Source organism: Mus pahari, chromosome 9 (genome assembly GCF_900095145.1).
Source record: "Mus pahari chromosome 9, PAHARI_EIJ_v1.1, whole genome shotgun sequence".
Taxonomy (NCBI): domain Eukaryota; kingdom Metazoa; phylum Chordata; class Mammalia; order Rodentia; family Muridae; genus Mus; species Mus pahari.
In genome coordinates, this window is record NC_034598.1 from 19427665 (window position 1) to 19451368 (window position 23704).

General features: G+C 40.6%; 1 protein-coding gene across 8 annotated transcripts in view; it reads right to left on the reverse strand.

The window, feature by feature from the left end:
* Nucleotides 1–23704, reverse strand: part of Fam184a (family with sequence similarity 184 member A) — a 113625-nt gene that overhangs the window by 15107 nt on the left and 74814 nt on the right. For 5 of the 8 annotated variants that reach the window (XM_029542397.1, XM_029542396.1, XM_029542398.1 and 2 more), the window contains exons 8-13: nucleotides 21128–21249; nucleotides 20559–20709; nucleotides 15480–15521; nucleotides 7323–7535; nucleotides 4748–4901; nucleotides 832–959 (exon numbers count right to left, since the gene is read on the reverse strand). In XM_029542397.1, the coding sequence (XP_029398257.1) occupies nucleotides 832–959; nucleotides 4748–4901; nucleotides 7323–7535; nucleotides 15480–15521; nucleotides 20559–20709; nucleotides 21128–21249 (810 nt within the window). The remainder of the gene's footprint in view (nucleotides 1–831; nucleotides 960–4747; nucleotides 4902–7322; nucleotides 7536–15479; nucleotides 15522–20558; nucleotides 20710–21127; nucleotides 21250–23704) is intronic. The other 3 variants (XM_029542400.1, XM_029542399.1, XM_021204838.2) reach the window with 1 other exon arrangement.

Consider the following 23704-nt stretch of genomic DNA (forward strand, 5'->3'; position numbering starts at 1 on the left):
CACAAGTCAATGTTTTCTACGCATTCTGTAAAGTAGACATTGCCAACAGGAATGCCTGTTACTGCAGGAAGAGTTGAAGAAAGTAACCTCCCTCTCTGGTTACAGTGGCTCATTCACGTCGTCCCAGCGATGACGAGCAACTCTGGGCTGACCCCTAAACAAGGGAGAGCCAGCCAAGTAAAAGCTGCGGCTGTGACGAGCCACCAGCAGCTTTCTCTGCACAGTGCCTACGGCTGTATCCTCCCATGAACACACATCTCCACTGCCACGGGTCATCATAGAAGAAGAAAGGATGCTGGCCCCAAGAGCAAAGTGTAAAAAGTATAAGCCGTAGTGGCTAATGAAGATGTTGGGCATATGAGTTATCTGTCCTCTTAAGGAGGATCCACTCATTCTGGATGCTTGTGTCATCCAGTGTGACTCTTCAGCTTGGCTAAGTTAAACTACGTAAAATTGAAAATGTAGTTTCCTGGGTGCACCAGATAAATATGGGCTATGTGGCTACCAACTACCACAATGGCCCTCCCAGACACAGGACAATGTGTTGTCATGGCTAGTACTGCTGAACAGTGCTGTTCTTGCCCTTGACGGCTGTCATTTCTCATTGTTTATTTTTCTAAGATGCAAACAAAGTGCAAAACATTCAATCCAAAGGTTATAAAATAAAAATGTAACCTTATAACTGGTGTACAAAAGTAGGGTTGCTTATTTCCTCTGAAAAAAGAAAAAAAAATCATCCTTAAACAATTAGCAGTTACTACAAAGTACCATTCCTGGCATGAGGGTCGAGGAACCAGATTGAAGGAATCAGTGCAGAGTGATCACACTTACCTGCCTGCGGCTGATGTCTATGCTTCTCTCTAATTCCATTTTAGCTGCTGCCAGTTCTTGATGGTGATTATGCCGTAATAAATCAATGGAAGCTGCGTGTTGGTGGTTTAGTTCAGAACGCAAGGAAGCTGGAACACAAAGAAAAGAGGTTCGAAAAGATCCAGAACATAACTTTTAAAATTAGGACACTGGTGAATGTGCATCAGGTAGACCATCATATACTATTGTGTACTTGGAATCTGCTTAGCTGTGCTGAGGATGTGAAAAATGTCAAGAGCTTAAATGACAAAGGTGTGCTTTCTGTGAATTCAGTTTGAAGACAAAGTGGAGATTAAATGCTGAACTGTTTGCTAGTATTAAAATAATGTGGAATTTAGAGTTGTACACTGACAAATGTTTAGGAGGCAACTTTCCTCCCAGTAGGATTTTTTTTTTTTTTCTTTTACAATGTCATGCAATGACCATGCAAAGTACTGGCTGTAAACAGACTTAATGATTGGAGGCCAGTCACCACATGCATTAGAGTTTGGAACTGATTTAAAAAAAATTTTTTTTTAAGGCAAGATCTCAGGAAGCCAAGGCTGATTTGGCCATGCAAACTATGCAATTGGGGCCTTGAACTCTTGACTCTCTTGCATCTATCTCCCACGAACCGACCGGAGCTACAGGCATGTGTTATACCTGGCCCTAGAATCAATCCTTTCACACAGCTCACAAACATCTATGGAATGACCACGGTATCCTAGGGAAGAATAAAATTTGACACTGTCTTTGTAACTTCACAAGCCAGCAGTGGAGATACTGTGCGGGAACTACGTGGAATACCAGATGTTAACATTAAAGATAATGAAAAGTCAGTGGTGAAAATACCTACATTTCTGAGAGTTGGTGACTGGGGTGGATTACAGAGTCTGTTATGGCGAATCAGTCTATAAGACAGAGGGAATGAATTGGGGCTCCTAGGTAGAGAAGGGGGTGCTTTCATCATGAAGAAAGAATGAGCAAGGAAAGCCAGAACCCAGTTTGTCTCACAACTGTGGCATATGTGCAGGAGGTCACAAGGTACATAGGGACACAAAGGAGAATGGAACCTGAATGGATTTTAGTTAAACCTTTAGGCCCATGGCTCTCAAATTGTGACATGAGCCACTGCATTTCTTCTTTTTTTTTCTCTTTCCTGAATATTTATTTTAAAAGAGACTTAAAGGCATTTCCTATTGTACAGCTTGCATTTGGGTAATAAAATGAACATGATGATGTCGTGAGATTCTCTTCACTCTCCTAAGGGATTCTACAGGCTATGCCAATTTTACTTATATCTGTCTTATTTTCAGTCTTCCTGAGAGATCGATGAAACCTAGCATCTTTGGTGGGGGGCTTAACCACATATCCTAGAAGTCTGATTTAAAATAAAAATTGGCTTTGCCTTAGCTCTGGAAACGTTGCCATTATAGACTCCTAAACATTTAGGTAATTAATTTTGGAATTTTCTGTGCCCCTTCCTTGTGAATCCAACACATGTTTCAGTGACTAAACTGCAACATGAGCAAGTGATTGTTAAAATAATGCATGTAGAGCATACCAGGAGCGTCAGAACACATTCAAGTAAGGCTGACTAGATATGTACATTTTACAGATAAATGTGAGTAATCTGTTCATCTGTGTCGAAATATATTTGTCTAAGACAGATTTATCAATGAAGGATTATTAGACAATGATTACTTTTGCCTGTGGTGCTGGTGCTCAAACGTTAGGAACCTGCACATTGTTGACAAGTGCTCTATTACTGAGCTACAGCCCCTGCCATAGCATTAAAATTTTTTTTTTCATGCAGGGATCACCTGTGATGTTTCCTTAAACATGATGGATACTTGAACATTTTAAATGTTAATATGGAGACGTGAATAACAGGCAAATTATGGATTCTGAGGCTAAAACATGGGATCTAATGGAAGAGATGCTGCCCCTGATTGTAGTTGGCCAACTTAAGCCCCTCTTGTGGTCTTCATGGAGAACATGAGTCCAGTTATTCCTGGTGTTAAATGCTTCGTTAGAAGAAAACCTTGCCAGATACTTTCATGTAGAACCATGGATAGACTTAAAGAGGGAAGTCTTGCGTGAGGTATGAACATTTCAAAGTTCTCTCTGACAGCTATGAGAAGGGAGTCAGGAGGAAGGTTATAATAATGATATTCCAAAACCAAAATAATATAAAGGCCTAGAAAGATGGCTCAGCGGTTAAGAACACTTGTTCTTGCAGAGAACCCAAGTGTGATTTCCAGCACCCACATGGAAGCTCACCATTGTCTCAAACTCCAATTCTAGGGCATTCAACATCCTTTTCTGACCTCTGAGGGCACCATGCATGCATGTACTGCACAGACATATATGTAAGCAAAACACTCATGCACAGAAACGGAAACAGAAAAAGAAATCATATAGCCTTGGTGTAAGTATGACAGAAGGTCTAGGGCAGAGGAAATAGGCATAAACAGGATTTAAGAAGAACTCACAGGCAGAATACGGTAACAAAAGGAAAACAAGCTGCTCCCATTTTCCATGTTTTGACAACTCAATATATTGACACTGTTAATCAGAGTGGGAAGTATAGGGATGGATATGGACTTTGGACAATGGGAAGACAATAACATCTAGTTAAAAATCAATGCATCAGCATGTAGCAATGAATACAATTTAATGTATGAAAACAAGAAGGCTGATCCAGAAACACCCATTTGGAGTCTCCAGCCCAAAGGTGATAGCTGAAGCCATGGAGGTAGATAGAAAGGAAAAGGCTAAAGGAAAGAAAAAACAGAAGCTCAAACTGAATTATAAGGAAAAAAGTATTTAATGGATACACATGAAACAGGTATGGCCCATGAGAGTAAAAGGTACAGATATATATATAAAAATCATTACAGAGAGAATGTATAGTAACATGGAGACTAAGAGGAGAGAGACCCAAAAGGCCAAGCAGCCAGATGTGCACACAGAGAAAACGAGACAACAGCCAGCCAGTGAAGACAGCTCAAGTCAGTGGTGACCTCAGGAAGGGTATTCTCACAGGAGTGATAGTGTAAACAGACCCAAACGGTCCTGACACCAGACTAGATCTAGCATCAACAATGAAGAACCCAACCAAAAGGAAGATGTGGAGCTGATGAGAACATGAAAAATACTCAATATCATTATTCACCTAGGAACTGTAAAGTAAAACTATAATGAGATATTATGACACTCCTATCAGTATACCTGACATACGGTCACATGTCTAATAGTGGTAAGACGCAAGGGGAATGAATCATTCATACAACGCTAAGAGATTGCCAAATGGCAACTCAGGGTGCCTGTGTGTGTGTGTGTGTGTATGTGTGTGTGTGTGACTGCATGGATACATGGGTGTGAGTGCATGTGTGAGGGAGGATATAGGGAAGATCATTCATACAATGCTAAGAGATTGCAAAATGGCAACTCAGGGTGCCTTTGTGCGTGTGTGTGTGTGTGTGTGTGTGTGTGTGTGACTGCATGGATACATGGGTGTGGGTGCATGTGTGAGGGAAGATATAGGGATGCATGTGTGTGGTCCATGCATAGGTGTTAAGAATTGGGGTGCATGGGTGGGTATTTGGGGGCTACTCGCCAGTGGCTAATTTCTGGGATCCCTAAGTGTCCTGCCTCCATTTAGTTCCATGAAGACAAACATTTATGAGCACTGCCTTCTCGTAGTGCAGAGGAAGCTCACCCACTCTACCTTCCTGTCCTCTTCACACAGTAGCATCCAGTAAAGTCTGTGGCTGGCTTAGATAGTCATCTGGATGTCCCAGACTTTAAATATACAACTGATGCTTTCTGGTGACATTTACAATGGGGGAATGGACAAATAAGCATGGCAAGACTATAACCCTGCCCACAGTACCCAGCATAGCCTTTCCTTCGTCTTCTAACTCGAACCGGAGTGTCTGAAGCTCCTGCTCCATCTCCACGCGGAAGCCCTCCATCGACTCCCGGTGCGCATCCTTCAGTGACTGCAGCTCTGCAGAATGCTTCTGCTGTAAGTGAGTCTCCAGAGCCTACACAGGGGAAGCCAATCACATCATTCCACTAGAGAACACAGCAGGCAAAGTGCAAACAGTCCCCAAGCCCAGGAGTTAAGACAATCAAGATATACAGTAATGTAACTGGAAAACAAATTCAGTGGGCCAATGCAGTGGAAAACAATTAATTATGAAATCAGTCTGGCTCAAAACGTTTTGTTGAAATTGGAAATACAGACCTTTAGCTTCAGGCAGTTTTCAAGTAAGATCGTTTTCTAAAGTTGCTAAGGATACAAATTACTGAAAACTAAGGAACAAACAGATCCTGCGCACACAGACAGGAGAGGAGGCCGCTGTTACTAAGAAAACAACATAAAGCCTCGGTTAGGTTTGCCTAAGCACAGTGGGAGGGCTATGAGGATCACTTCAGTCAAACCTTCTATAGCATTTTCTATGAAATGCAAATATCCCACTCTCTGGGAAAAAATTAAGCAAAGCAATGGCTATCTGAAGATATCTGGAGATTCTAGCCCAGACTAGAATAACATGCGGTGTGGGAAATGGTTCAGCGAGTCAAATTTTTGCTATTTAAGCCTAAAGACCTGGGCATGTTGATTTACTTATTTGTGTGTATGTGCTTACACATAAACATGTGTATATTGCAGATATACATGACATGTGTTCTCTATGTGTGTTGGGGGTGGGGTACTTAGAATGGCAAACATTTTACCCACTGAGCCATCTCCTTAGCCCAGGGCTTGCACTGAGATCAGCAGCATCCATGTAAGAAAGACAGGCAGGGCACTGCACGCCTGTAATCACAGCACTGGGAGGAGGAGCCAGGGAGATCCCTGGGACTCACAGGCCAGATGAGCCAATCAGTGAGCTCCTGGGCTCGATGAAAGGCACTGCATCTCATTCAAGCAACACCAAGCAGAACAAGGGAGCAGGGGAGGAAGACACCTGCTACTAACATCTGGTCTCTACATACACATGTGCAGGTATGTATGCGTGCTTGAGCTCGCTCTCGCTCTCTCTCACACACACACACAACATCTGGTCTCTTCATACACATGTGCAAGTATGTATGCGTGCTTGAGCTCGCTCTTGTGCTCTCTCTCTCTCTCTCTCTCTCTCTCTCTCTCTCTCTCTCACACACACACACACACACACAAAGTAAAAACTAAAGAATATGATAATGATCCAGTAATATATTCATTGGTTTAAATCCCTTTTAAGTTATCACAGTTATAAATTTTTATATTAGCTTTGGAATTATATTATAAGGAAATTATGTTTTAAAACATATACAATTTTATTACATCATGAATAGTTCTTGTTTGTAGAACAATGTTTCGGAAAAAAGAATGTAAGGGTAAAGTCCAAGATTTAAAAAAAAAAACATCATCTCTTGGATTCATTGCTTCTCCTTCTCCTTCTTCATTCTTCATTTTTTACTCTTTTTTGTAGGTTCAGAGTAAAAGCAAATTTAGAGTTTGGTAAAAATCTGAGTGTGGTGACACACACTGTAATCCAAGCACTGAGGACGGTGAGGCAAGGGGATCAGGGTCTCAGAGAGAGCCTGGGCTACAGAGTGAGTTCAAGGCTATCCTATGCACATGGGCCTCTGCCTCAAAAACTTTGTTTTGTTTTTTAAAGACTTATTTATTTCATGTATATGAGTACACTGTAGCTGTACAGATGGTTGTGAGCCTTCATGTGGTTTTTGGGAATTGAATTTAGGACCTCTGCTTGCTACGGTCAACTCTGCTCACTCAGTCCCTGCTTGCTCCGGCCCAAAGATTTATTATATATTATTAGATATAAGTACACTGGAGCTGACTTCAGGTGCACCAGAAGAGGGCGTCAGATCTCATTACGGGCGGTTGTGAGCCACCATGTGGTGGTTGCTGGGATTTGAACTCAGGACCTTCGGAAGACTAGTCAGGGCTCTTACCCACTGAGCCATCTCGCCAGCCCTCAAACATTTTTGATAAAAGATTATTACAATAATAATACATTATGAATAGGACAGTGACAACTGTTAACTGCTAAGGAGCCAAAGATGTGCTCAGCTTGGCATTATGACAGACGAACAGAATGTTAGTTCTATTCTAACATGTCTGCTATTATGTGCAATATTAGTGTGTGTGTTTAAGCACTGTGACTCCCTATGGGTGGGTGGGGGTCACACACTGGAGAACAGCTCAGTAAAACAACGTGTAATGTTTTACTGAACTGTTCCCATTATTGCTGGATGTTTAAAGAGAGAGGGTGTGGAGGATTAGAGTTCCAACGTAATTCTTAAGAATCTGGGGCTGGTGATTCCTATTTCCGTTTCCAATGTTAGGCTCACATTGTGCTGCATATGGACCACAGACCACTAAAACAGGAGTCTAAAGCTAACTATCATCAATGTCTTGGACAGTTTTTGAACACGTCCCCTGGGAACCTTACCCTTTGTTCTTTTTCCTTCTCTTCCTCCATGGTCTGGAACGCGAGGACGTGTGCTTCCTTGAGGGACTTGTGTCTCTGCTGATGCTGCTCCTCCAGCTCTTCCAGCTCCTGGGTGAGGCGCTGGCGCTCTTGGGTGAACTGCGCTTGCAGCTGCTGTAGAGATGTCTGTGACTGGCAAAGCTGCAGCTCCAGGTTCTGCTTGAGCAGGGAGATCTACGCCAGAGAGACACACAACAGAGACTAAACGCAAGGCATGTTTTCACAGACTGCCGGCCCAAGGGGAAGAGCAGGTCAACAGGTCTGATGAAATAACCACCTTAAGTTAAAAACGTTCTACATTTGGAACTCAGTTCACAGACGCTTCCATTATTGTTGGATGTGTGTATGGTGTGTGTATGCGGAGGTCAAAGGGAAACAGCAGTCACTTCTCTCCTACTTTTATGAGGGCTACGGGAATTGAACTCAAGTTGCCAGGCTTGACGGAAACACTATATAAACTGAGTCATCTTTCCAGCCCAAAAATCTGATCTGGAGTTATCACTAGTTTAAGTCTGTCTTCAGAAATTATCTTGAAAATAGTCTAATTACCATGCTTATAAAATTATGCATTACATATCTGCTGTAATAATATGCTGCAATACATATAACATTTGTACCAAGGACAGACACAGGTGGCAACGAACACTATTGTAAGGTAAAGTTGCTCTGAGGAAATTAACTAAAGGGTAAATGGCTTCTCCATGAGGCACTAAGTGCGATGATTAGGCTGTAGGTTCAGAAAGAAGAGCCAACTCCTCTACCGGCATCTCTACCACCACTGTGTGGGAATTGGGCATTTCCATACCATACGCCTTCACTCAGAGCAGTGTCTGGCAGACAAGAAACAACACAATAATTGTTAGTCAAGATTATTTGAGGGCTGTTCTTTTGAAATATCTGTCAGGTTGTTACTTGCTTATTATCTATTTGATGTGTGAGTGTGTTTGTGTGTGCATACAGACACACATTTGTGAGGGTGCCCACAGAAGCCAGAAGAGGACATCACATCCTACCCCCTAGAGCTGAGAGATTATAGGCACCTGTAAGCTACCTTGCCTGAACGCTGAGTGTCAAACCCAGGGCCTCTGGAAGAATGGTAAGAACTGGGAAGTGATTTATTGTTGCTTTTGAAAGCCCAAACTATCAGCCTTGGCATGTCAAACATCACCTCTGGCTGTTTTAATTCAAATGAGGTCTTTTCAAAGAACAAAAAGCATGTGAGCACAGGTGGTGTACGTATTAATGTACATATAAATACTGTTTAATCTTATCCATTTCTGCTCACATCCACAGGCTACTCTAACCTGAAATGGTGTCGGTCAGTCTTACTCTAGAAATCTGAAGAAAAAAGGAACTTAGAGTCCAGATACAAAGTTGTGAAATATGCTTTATAAACAACTTAAGACACCATCTACTCAAACCAAAGCAAAGCAGTGTCTGTGGCCTCCAAAGCCAACAGAAGAGGGTGCTCTACAGTGCGCAGGAGCCTTTTTGGTTTTTTATCAGCAACAACTTTCCTTTGATGTATTGGAGGCAGGAATGGGCTACTCAGCATGTTTCACAAAGGAAGCTCCAGAGAAAGAAGAAAGACCCAGGCCTCACCAGCGATGCAAAGGAAGGCAAGAGGGAAGAGCTACTCATGGCAAACAAGAAAAGCTACAAGCAGCAGAGATAAGTCTGTGCAGTGAGCGTGGCTGAAATAGTAGCTACAGGAAGGGCTTGGGACAAAGTTACAAATGAGGATTAATAAAAGAGTTGGCACACGTCGCCATGGAAACAGCCAAGCCCTGGTGAGAAATACACAACCAGAATAGTTTGGTCTGTCATTATGGACTTCCAAAGAAGCTGTTTGACTGTTGAAATTTTATGAACTATTAACTTGTACACAATGGTATGTTTCAGAGGTTTTCTAGTTTGGGGGCTAAAGGAGGAACTGTAAATCTCTGACTCCAGGCAATGCAACTTCTTAAAAGTCGGAGGAGACAGTGTCTAACGCTGTAGCCCAGGCTAGCCTGGTATTTATAGCAATCCATCTGAGTTCAGAGATTATGGGTGTGAGCCACCATGCAAAGCTAACTTCATGAGAAAACCCACAGCAACAGATAAGGCCATGCTGTGGACTAGGATTACAGTTTATATGTTCAGAATTTTATGAAAGGCTCACTAGGATGAAATGACTACTCAGGAGAGCCCAGGGCAGAAAGACAGGGCAGGGCATAAAATGTAAGCAGTAAGCATCATTGTGAACACCGATCTGTAATCAACAGAGTCCTCCTCTGCCCAGCAAGTGGGGTCTTGTGAGAGAAAAGGCCGCTTACAGGTAAAGTCTCAGCATCAGGATGGATCTCACAGTGACTACCTTGAGTTTCCGTGGTGTTAACTTGCTAGAAGACATATGGGAAAGTATGACCTTAACTGATATTCCTGAAGCTCTTCCTTGGCACTGTAAGTTCCTTCAGTGAGAACTAAAATTGAACTAGGCTTTTCCTCTCCACGCTGTATGCCCTGGCACAGCCTGTGTTCATCCGGAAAGAGGAAGCATGTTTTGCTTTGCCCAGAGGTACTATTTGGGCTGCCAGGAGCCCCAGAGCTTATCCTCTAATCTAGTGGTTCTCAACCTTCCTAATGCTGTGACCCTTTAATACAGTTCCTCATGTTGTGGTGACCCCCCTCCCCACAAACATAAAATTCTTTTTTTTTTTTTTTGCTTTACAAACATAAAATTCTTGTTGTTGATACTTCATAACTGTCATTTTGCCACTGTTATGGATCATAATGTAAATATCTGATGTGTGACCCCAAAGGGGTCATAACCCACAGGCTGAGAAACACTGTCTTACACATGTTTTATATCTTTGTGATGCATGCTTTAAACGTTCACTGCCTTCATACATCTCCCATTGTGTTAGCTGGACCACACTGCATCAGATCTATTAATCTGATTACAGACTGACTTCAACTTGCTCCATTTAAAGGTGATGCTTATGAGGAAATAACTTTAATATAAAAAGAATTGCCACATATATTATACATTTAAATAGAAGCAGTTTAAACTTTTTTTAGCTTAAATAATATATACTATAATATACTTTACCTTAAAAGAACTCCAAGCCGGGCGTGGTGGCGCACGCCTTTAATCCCAGCACTCGGGAGGCAGAGGCAGGCGGATTTCTGAGTTCGAGGCCAGCCTGGTCTACNAAGTGAGTTCCAGGACAGCCAGGGCTATACAGAGAAACCCTGTCTTGAAAAACCAAAAAAAAAAAAAAAAAAAAAGAACTCCAAAAAAATATTTTCCAACTTAGAATATATGATTAATCTTTGAATATACACACTATAGAAAGTAATAGACATTGTATAGACAGACACCATGCAAATTAGTAGGCAAATATACTAATTTAGTATTCTTAATATTGGAAACACACAAACGCTAAAGTATTCACATTCATGTTCAATGCAGCAACATGAATTATACGCAGAAAGCCGTATCATGCACTTCAGCGCTGCAAATAAACTTATTAGTAAGGCAGCGATAAGGAAATCAGCCTTTATTTTGTGGGAAAGTTGCATACCATTAGAAAGGACAGATAATGAGCAAAGCAGTGTAATACAAACTAATGTTTTAAAGCAGTGTGAAATGAACTAACAATTTATTAGCAATTACTTGAGCATCAGAGTTTAATTAGGTATAAACTGCATAATAATATCAAAGAGCTTTAATTCAAAATAAAATAAACCAAGGGTGGGGTCTGCACTAAATCTTTGGACAACTTTGATCAATAATACTGTTATAGAGTACATAAAATCTACAAAGTTACTTGTTGAATAGTGAATGAGAAACTGCAATTGATTTGATTTATATATTGTACTCAAATTAAGTACTGCATGGTATTTGCATCTTTATCTGTTATCAACTTTCAACATTTTATCCATTTATTTTTTAAGGGATTTATTGTATGTGTGTGTGTGTGTGTGTGTGTGTGTGTGTGTGTGTGTATGTGTGTGTGTGTGTGCTTTGCCTGCTTGTTATGTCTGGGCACACCACCTGTGTGCAATGCTGAAGAGGCCCAAAGAGTCTCCTGTCACTAGGGTTACAGAGGGTGGTGAGCTGCCATGAGGGTGCTAGGAATTGAATGCAGGTTTTCTGGAAAAACAGCCAGTGATCTTAGCTGCTAAGCCATCTTGCCAGCCCCGTTTTAAAGAAACACGAGAATCCTTAGTGCACAAAAATTAATCCTTATTTTAAAAATTCTTTTTTATTTCTCGAGAGAGGGTTTCTCTGTATAGCCCTGGCTGTCCTGGAACTCACTCTATAGACCAGGCTGGCCTCGAACTCAGAAATCTGCCTGCCTCTGCCTCCCGAGTGCTGGGATTAAAGGCGTCTGCTACCATGCCGGGCTATTTTAAAAATTCTTACAAGTCGATACATGTGTTGTCAAGTAACATGTTCTATATTTTGTAAACAATTTAAAAAATTTAACTGTGCTGACAGCAATTGCCATTCTCTGGTCTCCATCACTTAACAATAGCTTTGGAAAGAAAAGTTGGACTCTCTTTTAGAAAATATGGTATTAAAGACAGAATTTTGTAGAAATGCCACAGAGAAAACACATTAGGATATGTGATTTGTTTTCTAGGAGGAGGCTTTGCCTCTCTGGAGCCCTGCCCATGTGCTCCGGCCTTTACTATGTGCACGTGGAAGCAGCTCAGCGTGAACACCAGAACAAACCTAGTCATTTAGTAAGTAACAGGATTCTAATACATTTAGATTGTGCCATTAACTCTAAAAGTAAACAGTTCAAATCTAAGGTTGCTGCCGTGACAGGGTACCAGGCATGACATTAACCTACCGACTTTGTTTTTAATGTGATGTCGGGTTTTTAGTCCCCTCCTTCTTCAGCCTTATCACTGGAGTTAAAGAACACACAAAATACACAGTCTATCCTCAAGAGATAGAAAATGACTCCTGAATCTAGCTGTGTGTTAATCTCCTGACCCTCTGAGATTCTGGTTCTGTGCATTAGAACTAGATCCAGGCTGATCAACAGGTTTGTCTCCAATTACCAGAGTGTACACTGTATATGGAATACACTCTGGAGTGCACCAGGCAGAGAGACTCAGGCTGGAGATGTAGTTCAGTGTGTCTCGATAGAATAACATATTTCGTTTTGCTTGATTTATAAGAAAGTATAAACTGATAGTTTTCACCAAATATAATCTATCTGATAAAATAGTGATTTATGTCCTATATACCAAAGTTTCTAGGTGGACTCTGGGCACATTTAAAAAAAAAAAAAAACCAACAACTCAGTACTTAATGCTTGGAGCCACTGATGGAGTCACATGTCCCAAATGTGTCAGAGGGAAAAGAAAATACCATTGTGGGTATGAGGTCATGAAGGTGCAGGTGTTGACGAAGTAGAATTTACAGAGCCAGCTCTGGGTGACCCCCTCAAGATGAGTGCACCCTGGGCTTTACATGATGTTAAGTGATTTTTTTCCCCCTTTAGAGAGAACAGTGAGTTTATGCTTTTATGTTTTCTCTCCCCTCTAAAATGGCATTGATACGTTATACACGGTATGCAGATACATGACTCATGTTTTCCTTGCTTTGTTTGCCTGTAGCTTATGAGCCAGGGTCTCACAGTATTACCTAGGCTGGTCTCGGACTGATAGGTGTGGGTCACCATTTACAGAATTTTCGCTCTGTTCTTTTTTTTTTTTATTTTCAAAATTGTTGTTGTCCTGTATCCTAGGGTGCTGGCCTAGAACCCCTGACCTTTCCACCTCTCCTCCCAATCGCTGTGATTACAGGCACAGGAAATCTCCCTAGTGATTGCAATGGCATTGCCGATGGCGGTCACTGGTCCTTGCCTTTCTCCATTTCTTCAGTGTCAGCACACTTCAGATGCTGCTGAGATTTAAAGATGAGCCCCTCTTTTATCACTGGTACCTAACTAGGACTACTGAAAGTCATACCACGTTAACTGGAAAAAGGATGAAGTTTGGTTCTTTTAAGCATTGAAAACAACACTAAAAACTGCTAACTTAGGCTTAGTGGAGAACAATAAGAATAATTTATCACTATGTCAATGGTTTACATACATTTTCATGAACAATTATAGATTATTGGCACTGAGACATTTTAACACTTTTTTTTTTAAAGACTATTGATTTGTTATTATAAAAGACTCCATAGAGAAGGAAAGCAATAAAATCATATTTCAGTTAAAAACTTATTTTTAAAAAGAAAATATATTTTAGATAATGAAATTATGGCCAGTCTGAAAAAGTTCTGTTTGGCAATTCCAGGAAAGGGTTTTCTTGGAAGGTTCTAAACTAAAATTAGCAATTAGGAGCCACAGGGACACTTCTTAATTTTCCCAGAGATGCTATAAATGACACTCCCAGTTAGTGTCTCAATCTTAACTAAAACAGACTACAAAGCATCTGTAGAGAAGAGATGTATTAGCAATCAGGGGATGTTTTTAAGGATGGCCTATGAGAAGCCACCTCTTGCTAAGCATGAACTTCCACCTGGGAAGCTGGGTCAATGTATGGATGAGGGTGCTACACGCTAACAATTCAGGTTGGTTATGCAGGATGAGGGTGAAAAGTGACCAAGGACAACTATGATGTCACTCACATCTGGAGTCTAATTAAATGAGGATTGTTTAATAATGTTTAATGCTATTGTTTTCCTTAGGGGATATATAAAGATATTTCCATCCAGGTACGAATAGACATTTAAAATAATGTACTTTCACTTATATTAAGTTGATGATCTAGTTTTTATTTAATTAGTGTATTTTTAACCACTGAGGGGAATAATTATGTTATCAAAATGTTCTGAGAAACAACGTAATCCATTTAGACAACAGTCACATTCTATTTGGGTTCTTAACTTAATCAACAAATACACAAAAGAATTTGGATATTGATCTGAAAACTGAAATGATCAGGTCAAAATTATTACTCTAAGCTATGTGATTTTAATGTTAACAAGAATGTTTATATGTAGTCTTTCTTGCTCATCAAAATTGAGATAAATATACCTGGTCATTTATTTTAAAATGTATTAAGAAAATTAAGCTAGTCATATTGATTTTTTAACTTATTTGATAGGGAAGTTGACTTTTCTCAGATAGTAGAAAATGAAAATATTCAAGTTTCACAGGACAAATTTAGACTCAAACTTTGATCTTTCTGGGAAAGCGTGGTCTGGCTACATTCTGCTTAGGAATAGGTACACAGGAACACAGCTGCCTAGCTGCCTGACATGCCAGTGAGTGAGTGTGTCACAGGACAGCAGCAAAGGCAGTGGCCACCTTTATCATTCTCATCCTCCACTACCTGAGGAAAGGCATGCATCACCACAGGCCTTTTCAGAAGAAATGTACTGACCTCAGCCCTGAGACATGAGGGAGCCAAGGAACACACTCAGAGACACTCAGCTCTGTAAGTTTATAAACAAGGACAAGGTATTAATGGGATCTGATATGCAGATAAATCTCATTATTTTCTTCAAAGATAAAGAGAAACATATGAATGATTATTTTGAAGCTTAATCTCTGCACGCCTGTCTACATAAAAGTAAAAAATAATTCTTTTGCCAATTATTAGGAAAGGGATTTACCTCATGTGTTAAAATTTATAACATTAAAAGATATAATATATGTAAATTTCATGAACTTTCCCAAATACTTATTCCTTTTAAGTAAAGTCTATTAATGCTTTCTTTAAAAATAAATTTTTAACTAAAGAAAACATACTTTGTATTTATTCATATTTTCTGGTAATCAACATTTTCAGGGATATTAATATGCCTTTCAAGGTTAACATTAAAATAATGAATTTTATATGTAAGTTGAAAATTAGCTTAGCTTCATCATGAAATACACTTAATAAGACAATATGGTAGATGTACATACATACACAAATGAATGGTTGAAGGTTAGAGATCATTAGTAACCATATGCCAAAAAAAAAAAACCCAAAAAAAATCTTACATTGTGCGCCAAAGTCTATTTTTGTATAAGTTAAAGCTTCAAAGCAATGTTGTTATGCAAAACCAAAAGGGCAACATGCCTTGTGCACAAACTGTAAGTGCCGCTCACTTACATTGTTGATAGACTTATGCAAAGCTTCACCCAGAGAGTGCCGCTATGAGGAAAGATCACAAGAAGAGAGGGGACGTTCAGAAGCTGACTGAGTCAGAGAGGAGGAATAAAATGGAGTGTGAAACACAGAGCATTAATTATAACATGCGCACAAAAAACAGTTCTGAGGAGAAATTTAAGACACAGTGTAAATGAGCTGCACATATTAGATAGTCAGGATATTAATAGGATTAGATAATAACAGGATTAGATAATCCTAAAATTATCTGATGGATCTGTGGGCTGGTCACTTACCTGTGCAGGTTACTTGAGGCTAGAACGTGTGACCTGAGTCTGGGGTAAAATATGACTGCTACCAAAGGCACAGAAGGGCCACTGCTGTTCTAAAGTCCTTCAGAGAGCCGCAACCTAACTACTCAGGTCTTGCACGCAAATGGCTGCAAGGCACAGCTTTCTCCAAAGGGCAGATGAAAACCACAAAATTGCCTTGACCTTTTGGTATTACCACTGTCTTGAGATAATCATTGGAAATCAGGACTATAAAGAAAAAAAAAAACGAAGCAATTTTATATCTTTTAAATTCTCTTTTCTAGCATGACCTTTAGAGACTGTAATGCTGTTTTCCAATGTCACAAGGTTGAAGAGGGGGCAGAGAGCTGGCTCAGAAGTTAAAATCACTTGCTGCTTTTGCAGAGCACTCAGGGTTCAGGTCCCCAAACTCACACGGTGTTCACAACCATCTGTAACTCCAATTTCAGGGGATCTAATGCTCACCCACAAGCACACACATGAGGTATACATACATGCAAAGCAAAAAGAATTCATACACATAAGTGCTTAACATACTTTTAAAAGGTGGATGACTAAGATATTCTAGGACACAGTTTACTAGAACTGAATGGTGGAAGACACCACACCTTTGGAATTGACACTGGAGGTCACTTACATACAGAGCTATGAACATTACAAGACATACTGGGATCCTCAAAAACTATGGACTGGATGTTTGTGCCCCCAGCTTACCAACTCCTCTGTTGACTTCCTACCATTCAGTGGGATGGTATTAGAAAGTGAGACCTTGAGCAGAGCCATGAGAAACATTTATGTTCAAAAGCTAGCATCTACGGCATGCCGCCAGCATAGCCCAGGCTAAGACAGGACTATTGGTACCAAGGAGTGAGGGAGCTGCCCCAATCCAGAAATGGTTTATGGCAATCCTGGAAGTGGTTTATGGCAAGGCTGGAGTCTGAGCTGCACACAGGGAAAACCTGTATTAGTATAAATAGGCCTTTTCAGAAAGAAAAGTGGACAGGTGCAGAGAGCGGTCAGTCACGTTAGAGAACACTAAGGGGATGCTGGGGAAATAAGCGGTTGTTGGAAACAGGGACAGTAAGCCCTCCCTCCCCCCCCCCAAAAGAAGGGCTCAGGCAGAAAACAAGGTCACAGCACTGAAAACTGGAGTGATGGTCACACCTTTCACAAAGCTATGACCTTTGCTGACAGTTGTTTCTGTACTTGAGTCTTACAGAAAATAGAACTTAAGAAAAGGAATTGAATATTGAGCTAAGTGATTTCCAAGTAGTTCTGAAGGTCTGCATTGGCGGTCATAGTAAAGTGAAAGAAGGGAAGATATGGAGGTTGTACAGATGGCGCAGTGGTTAAGAATACCTGGTTTTCTTACAGAGGACCTGGGTTTGATTCCCAGCGCCCACATGGCTGCTCATATCTACCCATAATTCCCTTTGAAGGAGGATCTGATACTTTCTTATTACCTCTACTAGCACCAGGCAGGTATGTGCTGCACAGACATACATTTGAGCTAAACATTCATATATACTTCAAAAATCTAAAAAGAAAAAAAATGTTTTAAAGAAGAGACAAACAACTTAAAAGATCCAATTGTTAAACAAAAACTAATTAGAATATAAAGATTTTGAAAATCCCAAGCCTATCTATAATGTAAACATAAGAAAGCAGGTTTTAAAGACAGTACTGAAATATACCTGAGGACTGCGTACTACATGAGCATGACCAGCAAACAAGGGCCAAGGAGTTCTGACAGCAGTAGCTAGGCACTATTATTTGGGAAGAAGGAAGGACATGGTGGCATGCCTTTAATTCCAGCACCGTTAGGCATCTCTCTCTCTCTCTCTGAGTCTGAGGCCAGCCTAGTCGACATAGAGAGTTCCAGGACAGGCAGAGTTGTATAGTGAGACCCTGTCTCAAAGAAAATAAAACAAAACACAAAGAAGTGTGTGTGTGTGTGTGGGAGAATGTCCCTGAGAGTGAATCATCTGTCTTCCTGGTTTCTAAAGACCAGACCCTGTGCCTCACTGTTAACAAGCCAGAAGAGCTCCACCAAAAGCTGGGGTTAGGGTTGGGGTTGGGGTTGGGGGTGGTGAAGTTCCAAAGCTTTAGGGGCTGGACTGGTAACCCAGTGTCTCATTGTCTCTGGAAGCTGGGACCTCAGCTACAGCAGCATTTAGAGGGCAGAGGAATGAAGAGTTGCTTTGCAAGCCTTTAGATCTCACTGTATCTGCCTTGCAGTTCAGAATAATTCCTTCCTTTCCTATTTCTTCTTATATTTTGGGTGTGAGCCTAGCCTTTAACAGCTGAGCCATCGCTCCAGCCCTCCTCTCCTGTCTCTCACATCTGGAAATGGAATTCCTGCTTTATTCTTTTCTCACCCTTGCATTTGGGTTGCAGTGCAATGGTTTAGATGGTAAATGTCTTCTGAAAACCCATGTGATAGAGACTTGGCTCTTAGGGTGGTGTTATTGAGAGAGGTAGAGCTTTTGAGAGATGTGGCCTGGCACACAGCTTTATATCACTGGGGATAAGTGAAGAGGAGACCATGGGACCCCTCTCCACTTCCTTTCTGTTTCCTGTCCCTGAAGTCTTCTCTATGACTTCTCTGTGACTCAATGCTTCCAGCCATTGATGTCCTGGCACCGCACCAGAGGCCTTACAAGTAATGGATCTACCCAAGTATAGGCTGGAATCTGTACAACTGTGAGTCAAGATAAACCATTCACCTTATAATTATGTTGGATCAGATTTTTAATTTGTCAGCTAATGTTCTGAGTGGAGATGAATAAATGAACTACAAAAAATCCATCTTAAGATGGAAATAAGTGAATAAGTGATAGCATTTTAGCATTAAAAACAGAAAATACAGTCAAGTGTTTTCTTGATAACTTTCTAGATATTATAGCTGTATCAGAACCTAGTTGTTTTCTTTGTCAATTGTGATGTATACACTATTCCAGAAAGTAGAGCCTGTGCTGGCCAATACTTTAGCCTGGCACAGAACAGTAGGCCTGGATACTTGGGAGTCTAAGGAAGAAAGAGAACTTGAGCCAGGAGTTCAAGATCAACCTGGGCAACATAGTAAGACCCTACACCATCATCACCACCACCACCATCATCATCAATGATGAAATCAATGAGAACTAAAATAAGTTAAAATATAATCATGGGATATAAAGTGGGGAAAATGAAATATTAAAAGGAAACCTCTTAGTAATAAGCACTGAAGAGACACAAGGAAGAAAAGTAAGGAAGAAAAGAAAGGAAGGAGGGAAGAGAAAAAACAGAACAAGGATGATCTCCGACAACTTAATGCAAGAAAGGATCAGCAACGGAGTCTGCCATCAAGTCTGATGACATGGGTTCACTCCCCGGAGTCGACATGACGTGGGTTCACTCCCCGGAGTCGACATGGTGGAAGGAGAGAGCTGAATCCTGCAAGCTGCCTTCTGCACTGCACACATGCACAATGCACATAGGAATGCACACACAAATAATCACAAAAGAATACAAATAAATTTAAGGAAAAATGATGGGGAATATGGTGAAATTTCTTTACAATACAAACAGTCCCTAAAACATTTGTGTTCAACACTTCCTGGCTGAAAAATAGAGAGGTTTTAGGGATGGTTTCCATATTAATCCATAATTGAATCACTATCCCTTGCCAGGGAATGTGACAGAAGGTTAGGGGGAGTCTGCCCAGGAAAACCTACCACTTTGGGTCCCTAAATAAGAAATTAAAGGCAATTTTCAGAAGGCCACTAGCAAACTGCACCAATGTGATGCCAACCTCAAGGAGGAGTTGTTTACTTGTTCTTATTTAAAAGGCTTCAAATGATTGGAAGCGCGCGCACGCGCACACACACACACACACACACACACACACACATTGTTTTTTATTCAGATCTCCATTTTAAATTATGGAAACCAGAGAGAAATGGGCAGGCTTCAACCATTCCTGAAATGGCAATACATGTTTCTCCATATGTAAAAATTAGCTTAAAGAAAGCCTACTTTGCATTCCATTTTGAAATTCCTCACAATCATAAACAGAAAGAAAACACTAAGATATTTGTAGATTTTTTAGCATTCACGTAGGAGTTGCTTCATGCCTTAGTTCTGTCCTTGCATGGTGAGGCACACAGTCAGTCTATTTCATTACTAGTTTATCAGGATCACCTTGCTTGGTGATGCATACCATTGGGTCTAGTTAATTATTTGTTTAACCAGGAGAGTGCAAAAAGTTCATAAAGAGAGAAATGTCTAAATTAGTTTAATGATAGTTATAAACGTTCTGGAAACCATCTAGATCTAAACACACAACCACTTTTTCTTTATGCTATACTGTCTCAGCACTTAAGGCATAAAACCATCAGAGAAACCGATACGAATCGCTCGCTTGGGTAAACAGTTTTAGGAAATCAGGACACTGCCACTGAATATCTTCTGTTGCCCAGATGGCATCTAAAGGGCTAGAAATGAAATGATTTTACATTGTCAAGAACTAGCTGACTTTCCCATTTAAAGCCCATGTGTTCTGCTCAAATATCAAACTGAAAAGTTACAAATTCTTCTCAGAATCTGGGATCACATACACAACTGATTTACTTAGCATACTGTTTCATGTGACTATGTTTCCAGTCTTAAAACATTTACAATGTTTTAAGTCTGTCCTATGGAAAGTAAAATACAGTGAGTTAACATGCAGCGGGCTGTGTTTCTCCAGCTAGAGAGTGCCAAGGAGAGGAGCAGGCGCAGACTTGTCTACCTGGTTTAAGAGGTCTTCCACCTTCTTCTGCCATGAGTCCCTGGCGGCATTTTTCTCTCTCTCCTTCAGCTGCAACAGTTGAGACATGGCAGACTTTTTATCTTCTTCGTGTTGAAGCCTCAACTCCTGGCGAAGCTTGGAGCACTCTTGTCTGTAATAAATCGTAGGCATCTGCTTCGTAAAGAGAGTCGTTTCTCTCAGGAAATATTCTCTGGGGCTCACAGGGTTTCTAAAAGCCCATTTAATCCTCAGGCCTGTGAGTCTGAGTGCCACTGGGCTAACTTACAGGAACCTGGTCACTTGACCAAGAGCACTTATTTACCATCCGTAGACTAGGCATGAGAAGAATGAATCAATCTTCTAATTTCATGTCACTTCTCTGCATTTTTGTACTCAAGAAAATTAAATTTAAAAACTGAAACTGAATTCAAGCAGGGGAAAAAAAGACCTCTAAATCCTCTGCATTTAATCATGAGAAAAATTAACTTACAACAGCACTAGCACATCGTTTAAGGAGGCTACCACAGGAATACTTCCCACGCGAGACCCTGCTGCAGAGCCCATTGTACCTAAGATTTTCAGTCCACTTGATCTCCAGGTCATGGGCCAATCTGTCCACCCTCAGCTTCTCTTCTTCCTTCATGGTGGCTAGTGTCTGTTCATGCTCATGCCGTTCTTGTTGTAGTTCAGCCTGAGGAACAGAAGGACAAATGAAGACTGGTCTCCGTGAACACAGAAGAACAGCACGGCAGCCGCTGATACGCTAGCTAGGAGAATTAGTCAAATAGTTCAACAAAATCAAAGGAGCGCTTTCTGTATTTGAAAAGTTCCTTCATTTTTCTAAATCAAAGCTTATACCATCTAAACAGTTTAAAGTTAGTTTATTAAAGCTTTTGTAAAATCATAAACATACATCATACTGCCATGTTCTTCCAATGAATTCATATTCTTGTTGAAAATCAGGCTACCTCTCCAAAGCCTGATCATTACATCTGTGTACCATCAACATGATTAAAGGGATTATGAAGAATTTAAGTTAACTGGATGTTTTTCTTATGTAACTTGAAACTACATGCCCATGCTCTTAGTGTTATGATTAACGACATGGCCCTTGAGAAATCCTTGCAGATTGGCATATATCAAGTGATTCCATGGATCCTGTGGCTGGAGGTGACTATCTGGACAGAAGCATCAATGATGGCCCACTCTGGGTTCTGTGGCTGCCCAAGAGCACCTGGCAAAACAGGAACAGGCACTGGGCTAGCCTTTGGTCACTATGATGGGCATTTTGGGATAGCACAGGGTAAAGCAGTTTAAAGGTTATTTTCCGTATTGAAATTCCCACAGGACACTGTTGACTTGGCTAACAAACTAATTACCAAACTGAGCTCAGGCACCTGTACTTGCCCAACACTCAGCCTCTAGGAACCATCTTCCCACAATAGCTAGCACTAAACATTAATTTAATTATACTTAAATCGCTTCCTATTTAAGGAAATTCTGCATTAAGATATATTTTTAATTATGTATATGTGCATGTATCTATGTGTTGGCTTAATTATGTGTATGTGTACATATCTATGTGTTGGCATGTGTATGTGAATGTAGATGGCCTCAGAGGACAGATGTTTCAGATGTCCCTGAGGCTGGAATTACGGGGTAAAATACAGTAAAGTTAGGAATAAGGTGTATATCAAGCTGAGGTACCATATAGACATAATGCATGCATGCATGCAGGCAGGCACACATGTACACATGCATGCATGCCACACATAATCTATTTTCGACAAAATAGATTCACCAATTTAAAATACCTTCCTCCCTCATTTTACTTTTGCTAATGTAAAACAACACCTCTCAATATGATTTGGTCATTCCATTCAGCCATATGTGGAAAGCTGCTACCATTGAGGTTATAGACAATGTATGGCATCATATACATCAACTATATTGTATATTATTGTAGTGAATTATATATTGTATGCAAATTCATTGTCATATTAGCATTGTTTATCATATAGCCACTAGAGAAAAGTAAACAGAAGCCATCTATTTTGTCAAAGATTTCAAAAATAAAATGCTATTGGTATTCAAAATATACTCAACTATTGCCCAGGTAAACCATGAATAGAATTATATATACAGAATAGCAAGTGTAGCAAATACACACACTCCTGAAATGTCACCAATTTTAAGCTAAAAACTAATACTATTACCCAAACCAACGCCAGCTGAGTGAGCACACTTTGCTGAGCACTAAAGTATATGCAGATCATCCCTTTTAATTATTATAACTGTGATATTAAAAGTATTATTACCCTGCTCTCTGCCCTATTGAAGTGTCAGGAAGGAAATGCAGCTCTGTCCAAGTGACATGGTAAGTGGTAGATGCAGAATCCTCACAGGACCATCCCGCCTGACCGAAGCCCCCACTCCAGATCACCCCTGAGGGAGGACATGAAGAACCTGCGTCTATAGTTTGCCTAGTTTTACAGGTTCTGAAACTTTGCTCTACTTCCTAAGAGTGGGAGGGGGAAGGTGGAGCCTTCTGAGACCTGGAAGTCACAGAGAAGCTCTTGTTTGATATATATGAAAGCTGCAGCTTTGACCAGGAAAAAACTTGCACATACTAACTATCCTGGATTGAACTGTGTCTGTAAAAAGCATTTCTGAAATCTCAGCGCTAAGACTGAGCGTGTCTCAGGATGCAACCTTATTTGGAAACACCGCTCACACAGTTTAACTGTGTATGAGTTTATGCAGTTTAATTGAAGTGAGGCTACACCGGAGCAAGAGACTCCTTAACCCGGTATGACTAGCACACTTATGAGATGATGATATGGAGAAAGGTGGAGATGGAAATGCCGTGACTAAACGCAAAATAATCTCTGGGGCTACAAAAAGCTACAAAAAAGAAAACAGTTTCCTCTTAGTGACATAAGAGAGAGGATGTCCTTGTCAGCGCCTTCATCTTCCACACCTAGTCAAGAGATGACCCATTTCAGCTGTGCTCAAATCATTTGGATTACTTTTCAGTGGGAGTCCTAGGCACTAATACACTAATTATATACAGTGATGCCCACAGATGCTTTAAGTAAAGTGGCCCAACTGTATTTTTATCGTTAAACATTTAGATTACAGCAGAA